Source organism: Polypterus senegalus, chromosome 18 (genome assembly GCF_016835505.1).
Source record: "Polypterus senegalus isolate Bchr_013 chromosome 18, ASM1683550v1, whole genome shotgun sequence".
Classification (NCBI taxonomy): domain Eukaryota; kingdom Metazoa; phylum Chordata; class Cladistia; order Polypteriformes; family Polypteridae; genus Polypterus; species Polypterus senegalus.
Genome location: NC_053171.1, coordinates 2179569 through 2198730, shown reverse-complemented (window position 1 = coordinate 2198730; position 19162 = coordinate 2179569). Strand labels below are relative to the sequence as shown.

General features: G+C 40.1%; 1 protein-coding gene across 2 annotated transcripts in view; it reads left to right on the top strand.

The window, feature by feature from the left end:
• The window catches only part of LOC120518908 (low affinity immunoglobulin gamma Fc region receptor II-like), a 36878-nt gene that overhangs the window by 10524 nt on the left and 7192 nt on the right, over positions 1–19162 (top strand). For both annotated transcript variants that reach the window (XM_039741925.1, XM_039741924.1), the window contains exons 2-4: positions 1761–1796; positions 4335–4616; positions 7722–8003. In XM_039741925.1, coding sequence (XP_039597859.1) covers positions 1761–1796; positions 4335–4616; positions 7722–8003 — 600 coding nt within the window. The remainder of the gene's footprint in view (positions 1–1760; positions 1797–4334; positions 4617–7721; positions 8004–19162) is intronic.

Here is a 19162-nt window from a genome sequence, read left to right as displayed (position 1 = left end):
CTTTGACCGTCTCTGCACCCTGTGGAGGAAGCCATAAACACAAACCCATAATGTCAGTCAGGCGGAACAGAAGCCAGAGTGGTGTGTTGGTGATCAGCCACATTAAAGCCACCGAGTCAGAATGAGAGTTGCTTTTGAGTACTTGAGAGGCAGGAAGAGGAGAAATGAGAGTGTGAACAGAAGAACTGGAGGGGAAAAACGGGTGTGAGAAATACAGCATGCTGCTGGTCAGTGGTCAGCATATGTGTTAGTGAGGGGCAAAAAACTGTAGAGAAAGGACAAAGGGAAGGAAGGGGCATTATTTTTCTAGTTGCATTTTATTTTACACTCATTATTTATCCCTTACTGTTTTTTTTTTTCTTAGTAAATATGGTATATTGTAATCCTTTGTCTTTCTAAGTCATATTCTGGGCTTCCTTATTTTCTACGATCTATCTATCTATCTATCTATCTATCTATCTAAAAAGTATTATATAGTGCCTTTCTATCTATCTATCTATCTATCTATCTATCTATCTATCTATCTATCTATCTATCTATCTATCTGTACACATTCAATTAGGTTACACAAAGGTGCAGGGATGAATCCGGTTGCCTCACAGTGGAAGATTCCAAAATTAAAATCTCAGCCCAAGAATTGAAGTTTGGACATTCTGTTTGCATCTCTGCAGGTTTTCTCTTGTTATTTTAGTTTTCTTCTGGCACACTAAACAAGTACATTAGGTATAATCGTAAGTTGACATAGGATCTGTACAAGTATGCATGTGAACATGCACTGTGATTTACTGGCCATTCATACTGGGATGTTCATCGGCTTCCCATAACCCTGAACCACATACACAGGATAGAAATGAATGGGTAAATTCATTGAGTTGGCTGAGGAGGTAAAAGCATGCAAGTTGAGGTGGGATGTTTGCAGACCAGTAAGGGGCTCCAATAAAAGCTTCAGTCACAGCGAAGCTAGGACCTACTTCGCCGAATTATTTCCTGAAAATTCACCATTCAGCCAGCTTAGGCTAATTTTTTTTCTACTGCCCCATGATGCTTTGCAAGGCTACAAAATCGGCCATGATTACTTAAACACGTTAAATTCGCCCATTACTTTAGTCCTCCGCACCCAAAGCCCTCCACTCTGCTGGGTGTCTTTTTGATTCTCGGGTCAGTGCCTGCCTACATTTTCTATAAGTCAAAGCACAGCCAGTCTATTTGCGGTATACAAATTGAATTAAAAAATGGGCCAAATGTTACATTGTAATGATGTTTAAATATTCCCTCCCTGTTATAGTTTTTATATGGCAAACATTTACATTAACAGCAACTTAAAAATTTGGCTACTAAAAAAAAAAATACACAAAAAATTTAGATCAAGTGTGCGGAGCAACCTGATTTGATTGGTTTGAAAAGCCTATCACACATCAAGATATATAAGTTAACATTTGACTGTGGGTCAAAGTATTAGTACATAGGATTAAACTAAATGTGAATTTTTGGCTCCTTTATAAATATAATTTACAGTGCCCTCCATAATGTTTAGAAGAAAGACACATTTTTCCTTGATTTCCCTTCTTTTTCCACAGTTTAAAATGCTGTGGTACAGGAGGAGAAGCCACCTCATCAAACAGACAGGAACCTATAATCATAAAGATTAGGCCCAATGATGTTACAGGCCGATAGTTTGGTTGTTTATTTTCATTTTGTTAATAGTTTTTTTTTTCTTTTTATACATTTTGTCATATTTTGTCCTTTTTTGTTTCTTTCAGGGTTGATTGCAGTGACTTTATCAGTAAAGGAAGAAGGTAAGACAGTGAAGTTTTCAACAACTGAATTTAAAATAAAGCTTTTACAGCCTGATGGATTAGCAAGATGACAATGTCCATACCAACGTCCACCGTAACGAGTGGTCAGCCTGGTTCATGCAATGGTTTTCTTTTTTTGTGTGTGATCAATGAGTTCTAGAAAAAGTTAAAAATTTAAATATGAACAATTTCCAAATGCCAGTTTAGCAATGCATTTCTGTATGTCGCACAAAAATCCCTCGCACATATGATTATTTACTGGATCGTCTTTTTAATGTTAAATATTGTAATCTAAACTAAACTGATATAACATATTTTTTTTTAAAGTTTAATTCTACCCAAAATTTCACAAAATATTCAGTAGTACCAGGATGTTGTACTGTGTTGGCCATTATGAATTTAGTGAAAAGTCGAGCAAAATGACACCTTTTATTGGCTAACTGAACAGATCACAATATGCAGGCTTTCAAGGCAACTCCCAGTTTACCCAGATGGCTGCTCCAGTGCAGTGACAGGAATCATCAGGACATAATAATATAGGATTACCCAGCAACCTAAGCAAACACAATTTCTTGGTTTATCGTACAGAATTACAGGTTTAGTTGTGTATTTTATTATGGGGTTTTTCATTAATTTTCACATATTTCACAAATTATTGTCGTTAATACTTGAATAATAATAATCAAAGTACTATAAAACAGGCATAAAATACATAGCATTAAATGTGCAGTTGAAGAAATAGCAAGGTGAAGATGACCAGTTGAGCAATTAGGCAGAAGTTTAGCATTGGAGTATTTTTGTTCTTTCTCCTAAGCATTGTCAGGATCTTTTTCAGGCCCATAAACAGCCCTTCTAAAACCATTTATGATAGCAATGCAGTGTGCTTGGCAAGAAAAAGAAAAATGACAGAAAGTATAGAGATCTACCTAATATATATGTATGCAAAATCTGCTTCAGCCCAATATCAAAATAAGTTTGGATAATAAGATAGACAGTGAGCATGCTAAAAGGAAAACAGTGCTAAAACAGTCGTAAAATTACAAATATGTACCTGAAATAAAAAGAAACGAGAGCCTCTGTGAAGCTGAGTGTGGGGTATCTGGGAATGTGGAAGACCACAGTAAGAGGCTTATGTACTGTTGTTAGGCATTAAGACCAAACATTGCAAGTACCGTATATACTCGAGTATAAGCTGAGGTACCTAATTTTACCAACAAAAACTGGAAAAACTTATTGACTCGAGTGGTAAGCCTAGGGTGGGAAATGCAGCAGCTACTGGTAAGTTTCAATAATCAAAATAAATACCAATAAAATTTCCGTACATTAATTTAAATCTTTAAAAACAAGCCCGGTGCATTCTTTAACTTCCTTCTCTGCCTTGTGCTCGCTCGCTCGGTGTGTGTGTGTGTGTGTGTCTGTGTCTCTCTCTATCTCTCGCTCACTCGCTCGGTGTGTGTGTGTGTGTCTGTGTCTCTCTCTATCTCTCGCTCACTCGCTCTGTGTCTCTCTCTATCTCTCGCTCACTCGCTCGCTCTGTGTCTCTCTATCTCGCTCACTCGCTCGGTGTGTGTGTGTGTGTGTGTGTGTGTGTGTGTGTGTGTCTGTGTCTCTCTCTATCTCTCGCTCACTCGCTCGGTGTGTGTGTGTGTGTGTGTGTGTGTGTTTGTGTGTCTGTGTTTCTCTCTATCTCTCGCTCGCAGCGACTCAAATATAAGCTGAGGGTGTGTTATTCAGCCCATTTTGGGTGCTAAAAAACTTGGCTTATATTCGAGTATATACGGTATGTGAAAATAATAAAAAGCAATACAATTGGGGTTAATGAGAGTTGACAATTGTATTGACTGAAAAAGTTCATAGTTCAAGGTTTATTTATTTATTTAAATGAAGCCCTAGCCGACTGCAGATTTACTGGCCTTGTATTTTATTATCAAAACACTAAACTTTAGATAAAATAAAAACTAAACCAAGGCTGATGGGTAACATTGATAGGTTAAAACACACAAATACAAAGAGAGATGTTGCATCACTGAAGACACCATTAGGAGAGTTGAGTTTGAAGAGTCTGAGAGTTCTGTAGCCATCATATGATCCAAATCACAGTTCATTCAGTTTCAGGAAAAACATTTAGTAAATAGTAATTATTATGTAGTTGTTTTCATTGTTGAAATTTTTATCATGTAAAACACATGCATTAAAAGTATACACATCTTAAAAGTTTATATTTTTTTAAGAATTTGTGTTGGGGGACAAACATGTCTGGGTTATCCCATAGGCCGCTGAGTAGCACTGACCATGGTGGGCCCTAAAACGTCACATTCCTAACAGCAAACTTCACTTAAACAGACGGAGCCCCTGGTCTTCTCATGAGTTGAGTTAATTTCACTGAACCACACTTGTCTTAATATGACTAATTAAAAATTAAAATGGAAAAAAAAAAGTTTTAACAACCAAAACTCATTTGGTCAACATTTTAAATGGAGTCGTTTTGTTTCTGTAGTCTTCATGTTCACTTCTGTTTCCTCTCTTTTTTCTCTGCAGCTTGTCGAAAAGCTACACTAACACTGAAGACACGGCGAAAAACTGTGAAATTTACAGATAACGTGACTCTGGATTGCAGCATCAATGGCACCTTTACAGGCTTGACATATCACTGGCACAAAGACCATCAGACAGACTGGGGAGAAAGCAGAGAGAACACAATCACGATCCCATTTGTGACTGAGTCTGACAGTGGACAGTACCGGTGTGCCGCCTATACCAGTGGCCCGTATCCTGTTGCTTTCTCCTGTCAAAGTAATGCTGTTAAACTGAGCATTCAGGGTGAGTGTTTGTCTTCAGAAGAGCTGGTCGTGTCCAGTGGTCGTTTATCATCCAGCATGGTGAAAGAGAGCAGTGGGGCTACTTGAATATCTTAATGTGACTGACTGGCAGTAGTTTAGAGGGGAGACCTTTAACACCATGAATGTTTGATGGCTTCTTTTATTTTTCATTCATGAGAACTTCATCACCAGATTTCATTTCTAAATGACACTCATCCCATTGGTCATTTGTCTTTAACTGAGCTCACTGAGTGCCTTATCTCAAACAAATAAAGTTCAAAGTTAAAGAACTTCATTATCAAATAAAAATATTAAAAGTGTCGGGACAACTTGAAGTTTTCATTGAATGGCTCAATAAATTTGATCAGTTTTTAAAGCTTTGCTATTTTGATTCCTCCCTTTCTTATTGTATTCACATTGCTCACATTAAGAAACTTTCGTATTCCACCTCCATGACATATCCTGCGTTTGCTCTGTCCGTGTTTTTATGACATCTCCACATCATCTGCTGTAATTCCCTGCTGTCGGCTGTTACTTCTAGTCTGTTATGGCAGCTCCAGTTGGTCCAGCGTCCTTACACAGACCCAAAACAGCAAGCACATCCCAGCCGTCCTGCTCCGCCTGCACTGGCTCCCTGTGTCTTACAGGACTGAGTATAAAACCTGTAAAAACTTAAGTGGCCTCACACCGGACTGCTCCAGTAAAGTCCTCCGTCACTACGCTCCTGACCACACACTAAGGCCAACTGATTCTGGAGATTTCATTGGGCACCTAAACTAACCTACGCACTATGGGTGACAGAGCCTTCAGCTTTACGGCACCCAGTAATGCTGCTTCTAAACTAACAGTAGCAGTTCATTTTTTAAGATTTAAATTACATGCTTGCTAGTACCCGATTACTTCCATTTTTAATACAGAATCTGTTGGAGAATATAGACAGGGGGAAAAAAAAGGAATTCCTTGATGACACAGATTTAATCCCTATTAAAAGCTAGTGCTTGTTGGGTTAGCTCTCCAACTTGAATCACACCTGACAGACAAACACCAAAGAACTCATCCCTCTTATTTGAATTTTTTTCAACCAACACACGTACGGACAAAGAACCTTTCAGAATAAACACCTGAATATAACTAATAGGAAAACTAAAATGTGAGACAATGAGAGGCGAGCTGAATAGGTGCACTGATTTACCAGTTTTTCAGAACGTACGCCGCTTTATCCTGGGAAACGCTGTAGCGGTCACAAGGATGCTGATTCGCACCGTCTGAACAAGGTGATATGTTTATTTTATTATGGGGACCCCAGGAATACACTTAGCCTTGACCTGGCACGCACAAACACACACAGAGCCACTGATAAATGATAAATAATGAGGATAATAAAGTATACATTTAAAAAATAATGAAGACAGAAAAAGAAATGTGTTCGAAAACCCACCCTGATCCCCAGCTGGCAATAATTACATTACATAAATGAAACCGAACGAAACCACAGGCACTACTCAGTAAACAAGTAACACTTACAATAAAGTCCAATGCAGTCCAGTACAGCAGATGTTGATGACGATGGTGTGTGGAACAAACATCCCTGTGAACAGCCCCTTGAATGAAATGTAAAGTTTTGTCCTACCAGGTTCTAGTTGTAGCATGAAGATTTGGCGTGATTGGGAGTGCTCCCCAGATGAAAACATATCCGACCAAGACAAACAGGCACAGGACCAGTACATACATGTATTAGGAACTGTAACCCACGGTGGTTGTAGCTGTCATCCAAAAATGTACGTGATGCATAGTAACAAACATAGCCATTCAATTATGATACCCACTGTATTTTTCTTGGCTCCTTTTTAAAGAGCCTACTTAATTATCTTTTTTCCCCAGCAACCTCTGCTCCCTCTGAATCTTCCAAGTGGTATAATACGGCCAAGGCTGCTGGAAGGTATAGACAATTTTAAGTAGCACTACTACAATGTGAATGTTAAAATTAATTTTATTTCCTGCTTATTCCTGAGAAAGAATTCCCGAGAGGAAATACTAGTTGGACCCATGAATGCTAGTCATTTGGATTTCCTGGTTTAGGATGATTTTCACAAACAGAGTTTAAATTTTCACGTTAATAAACTGGATGGCTTGTTGAATAATTGATTCATTCGTTAGGCATGTAAGCTGGGAAAACTACAATTTTTTGTGATGTCCCTATTTTGAACTTGAACTTGAAAGAGCAGTTTTGTGTTGTTAGCCCTCCCATGATATGGCTTCCCAATAAAATTCTTGAAACTCCATGAAACTTGTATTTTAAATTGTATGAACAATAATATAAAAACAAAAACGAATTAAGATAGAAGCAGTTGTTTTTAAGTGATGCTAGATTTTTGTGTTGGTCTCCCATCACATCACACCCACCGTCCACCTGTTGCCGTTTTCATTGAGTCAGTGACTTGGACTGTGCAGTAGATTTCACTGTAAGTTCTGAAGTGATAACACCATTTTTGTTTTGCACTGTTACTGTTTCTTAAAGTAACTTACAGAAGTTCTTAATGTTGAGATCTGAAGCTGTTTCAACAGTAATAATCATGCAGAATGTCACGAACTTTGACTCGTTTGATGTATTTTTGACCTCAGCCTCCCCAACTCCACTACAATCACTCCTTCTAATGAAATTTTGGAGATGCCGTGTAGCCAGGACTTTAAGATGGATCAACAGCAGCCTATATGCAAAATTTTGTGAAAATCAGTTCAGCCCTTTTCTGCATTATTGGCGATCAAACAAACAACCAGATGATGCAAAATGAGGTCAATTGTGTGCAAGATTGATAAATAATATCAAACAAAGACGAAAAGCAGACAGAAGGCATTATGATCGTATTTATGTAGAGAGTTATTTGAAATTAAAAACTAGCCACTCTGGAAAAAGAATGTGTTAAACTATTAAAGATCACATCTCTGGTGGCATATTCCAGTAAAACACACTTGAACCCTTGTCACCTCATGATGTCAAGTTTTGTCATAAAGTCCCTGAGCCACAGCAGCTTTAGTTTTGTGAAGGTTGTATTTCTATTTCCAAGGGGTTCACGTTCACCTCTAATTCATCTCTTCTTCTCTGCAGGTCTCTTAACAGCAACACTGATGCGAAGGGATCAGAGGGAATCTGTGTACATTGGAGAAGACGTGACTCTGGTCTGCAGCATTGAGAACAGTTATACAGGCTGGAAATATCGCTGGTTCAAAGATGGATATTCAGACAGGTATAAAAGCAATGAACACACGTTGACGATCTCATCTCTGAATACGTCTGACAGCGGAGAATACCAGTGTGCTGCCTACAGAGATGGCCCTTATCCTGTTTTTGTCTCCACTGCCAGTAAAGCACTTACACTGAGTGTTCATGGTGAGTGTGTCTCTTCTGATGGTTGGCAGTTACTTATTATGCAGCAGGAGTGTACTGAAATGTTTTACCTGTGTGTGTTGTATTGTATCGTGTCTGTGTTTTGTGTGCAGTTCGTCACGGCCGGGGGGGCTTCATCTCAGATTCAGGTGGAGAAGTCTTTCACAGTTCATGATTGGGAGTTGCGAGGTGGTGATTGATTGCATTGCCTTCATGGGCTGGATCTAGAAGGCCTGGCCAAAAAAAAAGCTGTTCCAGTTGACAGCCAATGAAGGATTGGAGTGCCAAAATTCAAACTGGTGAGAAGGAAGTCATTGAGAAGAGGAACAGTCACTTTGTGTTGCAAGGGAAATAGGATGGACACTATTGATGCAGAGGAAAAAAAAGTATAAACGTTTCGCCTCAACCCTTGGACAAGGTTAGTGAGATATCTACCTGCGCACCCTTTTTCTTTCTTTCTCAAGACTGTCCCTAGGCTTTGGATTGCTGATTTCAGAGGGTGAGATCTGCGACCTTTTTTTACTTTTAGGATTGTGCCGTCATCCATCTTCCCTCGATCTGTCCCAATATGATTACCATCTTTGCACGGTTCTCTTTCCTTCATGGACAATAACTGGATTTGTGTGAATATATACATCTGTCTCTAGTGTTGAGTTTATACAGGGTGGGCCATGGAAAAGTAGCCCGCCTCCAATACCTGTGCTACGCTCTTTGGAGGAGGCCGTAGCCACTTCATGACTAGAAAATTGCCGTTTAGTGGGCCCAATTTTCTTCAATTCAGCTGTGAACACAGAGATTTACTTGGACACCTTTGAATAATTTTACGACCAACTAACACTAGAAGAAAAAATATACTGCCTTTTCCAACAAGATGGGGCAACATGCCACACCTCACACGACTCACTGGCACGAGTTCATGAACTGTTTACAAAGGAGCGAACTGTGAGCAAGGGGTTATGGCCACCACATTCCCCGGAATTGTCCACATGTGATTTTTATCTGTGGGGAAATTTAAAGCAGAAAGTGTACGGCAACAATCCACAAACCCTGGATGAACTCAAGGAAAACATCACGAACACTATCCGCGGCATCACTGTTGAAGATCTGCAAGCAGTATCGGCCGACATGTGCCCAAAGGTGCGTAGACATAAACGGGGACCACTTTCAGCATCTGTTGTAACTTGTGGGTAAGCGAATAAAAACAATCCACTTGCTCGTTCATCTTGTTATACTATCGCTACTTTTCTGTGGCCCACCCTGTGTTTGTGTATATGTATGTGCCTCACCTGGACAGGGGCGTCTTTTGCTTTATCAAGTCACATTGAGAGTTTTGTGTATATATACTCGGCAAAAAAAGAAACGTCCTCTGACTTTCAACTGTTTTTACTTTCAGTGAACTTAATGTGTAAATATTTGTATGAACACTAAAAGAGTCAACACCATAAGACATAAACTAAAAATGTTTCACAATGTGTCCCTGAATGAAGGGAGGCTCAAATTCAAAAGTACCAGTCAGTATGTGGTGTGGCCACCAGCTGCTTGAAGTACTGCAGTGCATCTCCTCCTCATGGACTGGACCAGATTTGTCAGTTCTTGCTGTGAGATGTTACCCCACTCTTCCACCAAGGCACCTGCAAGTTCCTGGACATTTCTGGGGGGAATGGCCCTAGACCTCACCCTGCGATCCAACAGGTCCCAGACGTGCTCAATGGGATTGAGATCCGGGCTCTTCGCTGGCCATGGCAGAACACTGACATTGCTGTCATGCAGAAACTCACGCACAGAACGAGCAGTATGGTTGGTGGCATTGTCCTGCTGGAGGATCACGTCCGGATGAGCATGCATAAAGGGTACCACATGAGGGAGGAGGATGTCTTCCCTGTACCGCAAGGCATTGAGATTGCCTGCAATGACAACAAGCTCAGTCCAATGGTGATGTGATATACCGCCCCAGACCATGACGGACCCCCCACCTCCAAATCGATCCCGCTCCAGGGTACAGGCCTCGGTGTAACGCTCATTCCTTCGACGATAAACGCGAATCCGTCCATCACCCTGGTGAGACAAAACCGTGACTCATCAGTGAAGAGCACTTTTTGCCACTCCTGTCTGGTCCAGCGAAGGTGGGTTTGTGCCCATAGGCGGCGTTGCTGCTGGTGATGTCTGGTAAGGACCTGCCTTACAACAGGCCTACAAGCCCTCAGTCCAGCCTCTCTCAGCCTATTGCGGACAGTCTGAGCACTGATGGAGGGATTGTGTGTTCCTGGTGTGACTCGGGCAGTTGTTGTGGCCATCCTACCTGTCACGCAGGTGTGATATTCGGATGTACCGATCCTGTGCAGGTGTTGTTACACGTGGTCTTCCACTGCGAGGATGATCAGCTGTCCTTCCTGTCTCCCTGTAGCGCTGTCTTAGGCGTCTCACAGTGCGGACATGGCAATTTATTCAGCAGTCCTCATGCCTCCCTGCAGCAGGCCTAATGCACGTTCACGCAGATGAGCAGGGACCCTGGGCATCTTTCACAGTCGGTAGACAAGTCTCTTTAGTGTCCTGCGTTTTTAGAACTGTGACCTTAAATGTCTACTTTCTGTAAGCTGTTAAGGTCTTAACGACCATTCCACAGGTGCATGTTAATTAATTGATTATGGTTAATTGAACATGCATGGAAAACATTGTTTAAACCCTTTACAATGAAGATCTGTAAAGTTATTTGGATTTTTAAAACATTATTGTTGAAATACACAGTCCTGAAAAAGGGACGTTTCTTTTTTTGCTGAGTATATATATAGGATTTGTTGGGACTGGCCATCCTTTCTAATGGAAAGTGGGAATTTGGTGTGTTTCAAGGGAGTGTCTATGTTATGGGATGGGCATTTGCTTGAGAGACAGTTAAAGGGGACTTTATTTTTTTTTTTTGCTGTTGTAGTTGTAAAAGTGTGTGATTGTTTAGTTAAAATGTATCTATGTGTGTGAAATTTTCGCTTCTGTTGTTCCATAAATGTTTCCTTTTGTTTTTGTCTTTGCTTGATGCTAAGCTTTGAGGGGGAGAAATGGCAGAACAGCCAGGTCCAATGTGTTAATAAGGGTTTGACAAATTTATCGTTAATGCAGCACTGCTCTCTTTGAGCCTGGGGTAATCGTTACAACCCTCCAGCTTGGACAGTAATTAGATTTGATGAATATTTTTGTGAACAGTATCTGCAGATTTTATTTATACAATCCGACTCACAGGGGCGTCTCTTTGAATTTCCGATGAGTTTATTAATTTGCCACTGAGGTAATGTGCCTCACTGGCATTACCAGCCGTGACAACTCCTAACGGGAGTAGCAGAGAGAAGCAGAAGAAGAAATAAAATTAGTTTTGTGTCTTCTGCACGGTTATTGGCATGGGGGTGACAAAAAGTATAAAGAATAAAAGCTTGCCTTTTTTTTGTCCATTTACAAAGTGCAGAGGGCACCTTCTGGGGAGCGTCGCGGCGCGTCACGAGTAGGAGTGGAGGGACGGCCCCGCCATTGACCGGCCGGGATGGCATTGCCTGTCTTCCATTCGTGTGTGCGCCTCCTGCGACCTCATAACGCTACAAGACTAAAAGAACGTGCAAAGCGCCTTAGTATCGGCTTGCCATGGCTTATAAGAGGGATCCTGTATTGGTAGTTGCCTGGGCAGTAGCTCAGGGAAGGGAAGAAAACAAGGAAGGGCTTACTTTCAGTTTTAGGAGAGAAGCGCAGTCATGTCTCACAGGCTGGCATAGCTATGCACACGCCGGCTGCTCACATTTTTGGGGCGAGAGACGCCAGTTTTCACGGACACATCCATGTCATCGCGTGCCCGTGAAGGGATGACGTTTTAGCAGCTTAATTGGTCAGCGCTCGGGCGTCGAATACAAATGGGAATTATGGCCTCTATAGGGGGTCATCTGGCTAGATCTTGCTGAGAGAGAGGTTCTTGGCAGAAAGCTATCTTGAATTTACCAAGCGCTACTGCTTGTGCATTGATTTTTATCATTTATTTTTCTTCTTATGTAAATATCTCTGGATTAGCTTTGGCGGAGGTATTTATTGGGTTGTGGTTAATGGTGCACTGTTTATTTTCGTATACACTTTTTATTTTTCTGTATTTTGAGTATTTTTCTTGTATTATACACTGTTTGGAGGAGCAACTTCCTGACAGGGATTTATGTGGAGGAAGACAGCTTTATTTTTGTGTATATATGGGTTTCATTAATTTGTGATCATTTTTCTTTTTTGTTTGGGACTTTCAGTCAGCACTGTAAATACTGTAAATAGTCATACTTTTTTGGCTCTGTTTTGTAACTGTTTTGTGTGTCCTTTGCGGTATTGGACTGCTTATTGATATACTGTACATTTTCCGCAGGACGTTTATTTTTGTTTTTCTTTAAGGGCACCTGTAAATAAAACCTCAGTTTATTTTTCCAAAAACCCTACCTGATTGTATCTGCGCCTCCCTGTCTTACACCATCATCCTGGTCATGCTCGGTCCCTCATACTAGACACCCAAAGTGTAAGCTGGTGACCCCAATTCCCACAGCCACATTGAATGAAATTATGATACAGAGTTGAAGAACATGGTGGAGACCTCGTGGTGATGTGAAGGTCATATTCAATGAATCTGTAAATGAAACCTCAGTAGTTGGAGCATTGGTCACTATATAGTTTATAAGAGGGTTTCATTTCAGCAGTTGTACTCTTAACTGTGACTGTCCCAATATAAGATCCAGAGTTTATAAACCAAAAACAGAGCAGCATAATATCAGAAAGCCAGTAAATCCAAACATAAAGAGGAGAACTCACTGACCACCAGCCCCATACAATGTAACAAAGAGAGACTGCAATTCTCATGAGTTTTTATAGGACTGAGAGCAGTCCATCGATGGAGACTGACAGGTGGCCCCACCTCCTGTGGAACCACCCTTAAAATACAAGAGACAAGACAGAAAAAGTCTCTTTCAAAGAAACTAAATAGTATTAAAAAGTGACAAAAAAAATAAGTATATCTAGCATAAAACATAATACTATTGGATAAAACATGAACAAAAAAGGCATAAAAAGAAATTAAGCATAACCCAAAGGGGAACCCTTGAACGTGAGGTACAAGTTAAGTCGTATGTCACCTGAGCTAGTTGAGGCGTTATCTATCTATCTATCTATCTATCTATCTGTCTATCTATCTATTATATAGTGCCTTTCATATCTATCTATCTATCTATCTATTATATAGTGCCTTTCATATCTATCTATCTATCTATCTATCTATTATATAGTGCCTTTCATATCTATCTATCTATCTATCCTGCCGATTATACTAAAATTCCTATCTATCTATCTATCTATCTATCTATCTATCTATCTATCTATCTATCTATCTATCTATCTATCTAGTGCCTTTCATATCTATCTATCTATCTATCTATCTATCCTGCCAATTATACTCAAATTCCTATCTATCTATCTATCTATCTATCTATCTATCTATCTATCTATCTATCTATCTATCTATCTATCTATCTATCTATCTATCTATCTACAAAAACTCATATCTCTGTTTAGAGCCATTTACAGGCTCAGCTAGTGTACTTGTGATCTCTGCTGCTGTGTCTTAGTTACCTATTACTATGCTGCCATCTATTGATTAGTCATAGAATTATTTTTTTGGTGGTAACAGCACTTTGAAAGTATCGATATAAATAGACAGTGTGTAGTCATGGCATTGCGAAAAAGGTACTGAAGTTTTGAAATGGCTAGATTTGTCTCGAGGTGTATATTTTGAAGGTCATGACAATGATCAAGATATTGAGAATCAGCTGGATGATGTGGAAGTTGTACACTCTGGTAGTGATTCAAATAGTGAGGCTATTGAGGCCCATGATCCTCCAGTTGTAAATACTGATAATAACCACTCAGAAACCCAATCCAAGTCTGGCCCTGTTGATCCTGTGGTGCCGACTGATGACCTACCACCTGGATTTACACCACAAATTGGAAATTGGAATTACGAGCCACGGGTGGATTTTGAATGCTTTGATTCTACTGGATTGAACTTTTCTATTAACCTAGTTGCTGAGTCTATTCCTATGGAATTCTTTGATTTATTCTTGACGGAAGAAATAATCAACTTGATGGCAAACAAGACAAACAGATTTGCAGACCAGTTTCTTGATAAATCAGCCTTGAAATGAAAAGGAAGGACAAGTATCTGGCATCCCACAGAGGCACCAGAAATGAAAACGTTTTTGGGACTTGTGCTTTTTTGACGTGACATGTAAATAAGCAGAGAATTGGGGATTACTGGAGCACAGATCCTACTATTGCCACACCTAATTTCAATCAATCTATGTAGCGTGATAGGTTTGAATTGTTATCGAAATTCTGCCATTTTTTATTTAGTAATGACGATTTGGAAGAAAATGACAGACTGTTCAAGCCACATCACGTTTGTAGCTGCAGGAGCGTAAGGCGGGTTCGAGCACGGGTAAAACGTGTGCCGAAAGAAATCTCTCAGTCCAAGAGTTTGTTTTAAAATATTTAGTGAAAATTCAAAATAAATAATCCACACAAGAATAAAGAAAAAAGGTTGTTACACACTTAGAATAAAAGGCAAAAAAAAAAGTCTCTTCTCTAAAATGAGCTTTTCTTATCAAACTTTAGTTGTTGCTATACTTAAAGATGCTTTACTTCTTCTTCTGTATGCTTTAAATGTACGGCCCAGCACATTCACTAAAGTACGCTGTCTTACATGTTACTTGGCACTTAATGCCCACAAGGCATGCAAGGTATTGGTCTATAACCATGTGCCCTCAACACCTTACACCTGGCAAGGCAGGTCACTAACTGAGTATAATGTTTAGTCAGAGAGGTGAGAAATAGTTAGAATATACCAATTCAATTCAAATCATTGGGGTTGTAGGAACCTCCCATAGACTATGCAGTAATATTTAGGAAAACATTTATATAACTTAAATAATTAGCAAATGGCTCTCACGATGTTTACAACTTGCTAATCACACAATTTCAAGCTGTATTTACCCTACAACGAGATGTTTTAATTGATGAGTCAATGGTACCGTGGCCCAGATGCCTAACATTCAGACAATTTATTCGAGGGAAAAATCACAAATATGGGGTGAAATTGCCTTGAACCTAGTGGATACATGTACAAGCTCCTTGTGTACTGCGGCAAAATACATGCAAAATCGGGCTTTGGCCATGCAGAAATTGTGGTTTTGAAATGGATGCATAATGTTCTCGATGGGGTACATGTGCTGTACACTGATAACTTCTACACTATTGTTCCAGTAGCTGAACAGCTTTTGAATAGAAAGACTTCCCTCTGAGGAACTGTTCATAAGAATCGCAAACACTTATCTGAAGCTGTGGTCTCCATCAAGTTGAAAAAAGACGACTTTGTTGTACAGGAAAACAAACAAATCCTGGTTTCAATGTGGAAAGATAAAAGTGAAGTAATGATGTTGCCTACTATATGTGGCAGAAAAGTAATGAGACTGATTTTTTATTTACCAAAGTTTTTATTTTTTTCAAACATCAATGTTATCCCCTTCAAAGTAGTTCCCTTGGGCAGCTACATACCGATGGAGATGTTGCCACTGTTGGTAGCAGCGCTGGAAGTCTTCAACCGGTATGGTCTTCAGCATGTCCGTTACACTCTTTTGGATGTTTTCTAAAGTCCCGAAATGACGTCCTTTGAGGACATTTTTCAGTTTAGGAAAAAGGAAAAAGTCACACGGACTGAGGTCAGGTGAATAAGGGGGCTGGGGAACCACAGGAATGCCTTTTGAGGTCAGAAATTCTGTTATGGAGAGGGCAGTTTTTCGGCACCATTTTGGCACAGACCTTTCGCATGTGCAAATGTTCAGTCAAAATTTGATGAACGGTAAATCTGTTCAAATTTATTGTTCACTCAACATTCTTAATGTTAAACGACGGTCTGATCTCACAAGAGTCTTCACACGTTCGATGTTTTCATTGGTTTTCGAAGTTGAAGTCCTCTTTTTCAACATGTTTTCTGCCTTCCAAAAATGATTTGTGCCAGCGAAAAACTTGAGCTCGGGATAAAGAATGTTCCCCATAGGCCTGTTTTAACTTTTCAAACGTCACACTTGCCGTTTAATGGCACAACGTTGCTCCAAATTCCGCTGTTCCATTTTGCGTGACGCACAACCAAAAACACAACTTCGCTAATAGCAGTCACAAAAATCACGTAGTTAACGGAAGGAGTTGAAACTCGCACTGAGCTATGGGAGGGTACTGATACACGTGCTCTATCAAGGACAACAGCGCAGCATTGCCAGATCGCTTGCAGTGTTGCCAGTCTCATTACTTTTCTGCCACACCTCTTGTACATCCTGGTCAAAATAGTCGAAGGTAACAAAAGAAACTCACCAAGAAAACTGACAGTGTGCTTGATTTCAAGAATTGCATGTATGGTGTAGGTCACGTCGATCAGCTATTATCATGTTACTCACCGCTACGCAAAACACTGAAATGGTGCAGAAAAGTTGTGCCACAGGTGCTGGGCATGAACATGGGTGATGTGTTTTTGATATACCGTTGATGTGGAGCACAGATTTCAGTCAAACTATGCAGCGTGATAGGTTTGAAATTGTTATTAATTGCCAGTTCTGGTTTCGATCACAGATTATCTGCGTTCTCATTACAACACAAGATCAACCAGGTGAGGCTTCGGCTGCCCCGAAGGTTTTTCTGCATCAAAAGGCAGTCACACTTTGTTAGGACAACATTACATGAACAAAGAGTGCAAAACGTCACCAGCCACCAACAAGCATGGACAGCGCAAAGAAACGAGTCATATTTGTGGCACATGTGTTTCGAAGTCTGCACTCTCCGTGCTCCCATGCTTCAAGGACTATCATTCCAATGTAGACTTTGTGTTCAATTTTCAGAGTTTTGAAAGTTTCTGTTAATAAGTCAAACTCATGCTAAAATTTAATACATTACAACGTGGTTTGAATGGAGATAAGAGTTTTATGGCCAGATATGAGGATTGTTTGCATTACTGACCCAGACAACCTGACTACAGACACACATTGTATGGAAAAACTCATCAGAAACTTCAATAGACTTTGTTGGACAGTTGTCTTATCCAAAGATATTGACCATACATTGCTCTTCTCTCTTGTTAAATGAAACTTAGCCTGAAGAGGTCTATTAATTTTGTAAATTTAAGATGTCTCACTTAAAGATTTACCAAATATTATTACTTGTCCTAGTGTGTATATAAGCACAGGGAACTCCAGTTTCTGTATTCCATCTCGCCTGAAGAAGGGGCCTGAGTTGCCTTGAAAGCTTGCATACTGTAATCTTTTTAGGTGTCATTTTGCTATAATTCTCACTATGTTAATAATAAAGAATATTTCTTTACAGTTGTCATTTGATTTATTTACATTTTCATAGTTGGAAAAATGTTACTGTGGATAATAAAATAATTGACTGCTGCGTTCCAACACATTTCTGATAGAGTTCGCTATTATGATGTAGTATAGGCAGCGTCCTGGTGGTCACTCGTCCAGCAGTCATCACTCAGGTTTGGTGTTAATATCAGTTCGCTCCACTGGGTGTGTGATGAGCTGCGTCATGGAGCCAATGTTAGTTGGAAGATTTTTCTTTTTGCTATGGTGTATAATGAGCGTAAACTGTTGTAAAAGTGTGCTTACCCATTTTAAAAAGAGAGGTGTGGAGTGGCACCCTGTTGTGAGACAGCTTCATATTGGCGCACGGATGTGCTTCAGCAGAGGGTCATGCAGAGCGTGTGAGAGATTCGATAGGCCTACAAGTCTTTGCACGTCTTCAGGGTAAAGAGGACCTTCAGTCTGACTTTGGTTTACCTTAATGGGTGTAATGAGCTTTGCAGTGGGGTGTTTGTTGGTAGAAGGAAGAGGCCCAGATTCGTTTCAGGAAACTTGAATTTGGACGCATACTTCATGTGTGCATGAGTCTGAATGATAGACATTGTGCTTTTCCTGTCTGTGAGGTTAAATTCGTCCTGTGGTTAGCATCACAGCATCAGGCCTAATTGAATGATTCACGAGGGGCGTCAGCACTGATTAGTCTGGTGAACCCAGTGATCGTATAACTGAGGAAGGCTGGCACTAGACGTCATCTTTTCTTTTGACCTTCTGAATTGAAAGAGAAAGCACAAAGAGTGAATCACCTGCAATTTAAAGGAGTTGTGGAGGTGATGGGAAGATTTGATGGCTGTCTGTCTGATCATTTTGAAGTTACCTTCCTAGACTGTTGTTACTGGAAAGCAGAAAAGGTTTATTTACAGTGGTGTGAAAAACTATTTGCCCCCTTCCTGATTTCTTATTCTTTTGCATGTTTGTCACACAAAATGTTTCTGATCATCAAACACATTTAACCATTAGTCAAATATAACACAAGTAAACACAAAATGCAGTTTTTAAATGATGGTTTTTATTATTTAGGGAGAAAAAAAAATCCAAACCTACATGGCCCTGTGCGAAAAAGTACCTAATAACTGGTTGGGCCACCCTTAGCAGCAATAACTGCAATCAAGCGTTTGCGATAACTTGCAATGAGTCTTTTACAGCGCTCTGGAGGAATTTTGGCCCACTCATCTTTGCAGAATTGTTGTAATTCAGCTTTATTTGAGGGTTTTCTAGCATGAACCGCCTTTTTAAGGTCATGCCATAGCATCTCAATTGGATTCAGGTCAGGACTTTGACTAGGCCACTCCAAAGTCTTCATTTTGTTTTTCTTCAGCCATTCAGAGGTGGATTTGCTGGTGTGTTTTGGGTCATTGTCCTGTTGCAGCACCCAAGATCGCTTCAGCTTGAGTTGACGAACAGATGGCCGGACATTCTCCTTCAGGATTTTTTGGTAGACAGTAGAATTCATGGTTCCATCTATCACAGCAAGCCTTCCAGGTCCTGAAGCAGCAAAACAACCCCAGACCATCACACTACCACCACCATATTTTACTGTTGGTATGATGTTCTTTTTCTGAAATGCTGTGTTCCTTTTACGCCAGATGTAACGGGACATTTGCCTTCCGAAAAGTTCAACTTTTGTCTCATCAGTCCACAAGGTATTTTCCCAAAAGTCTTGGCAATCATTGAGATGTTTTTTAGCACAATTGAGACGAG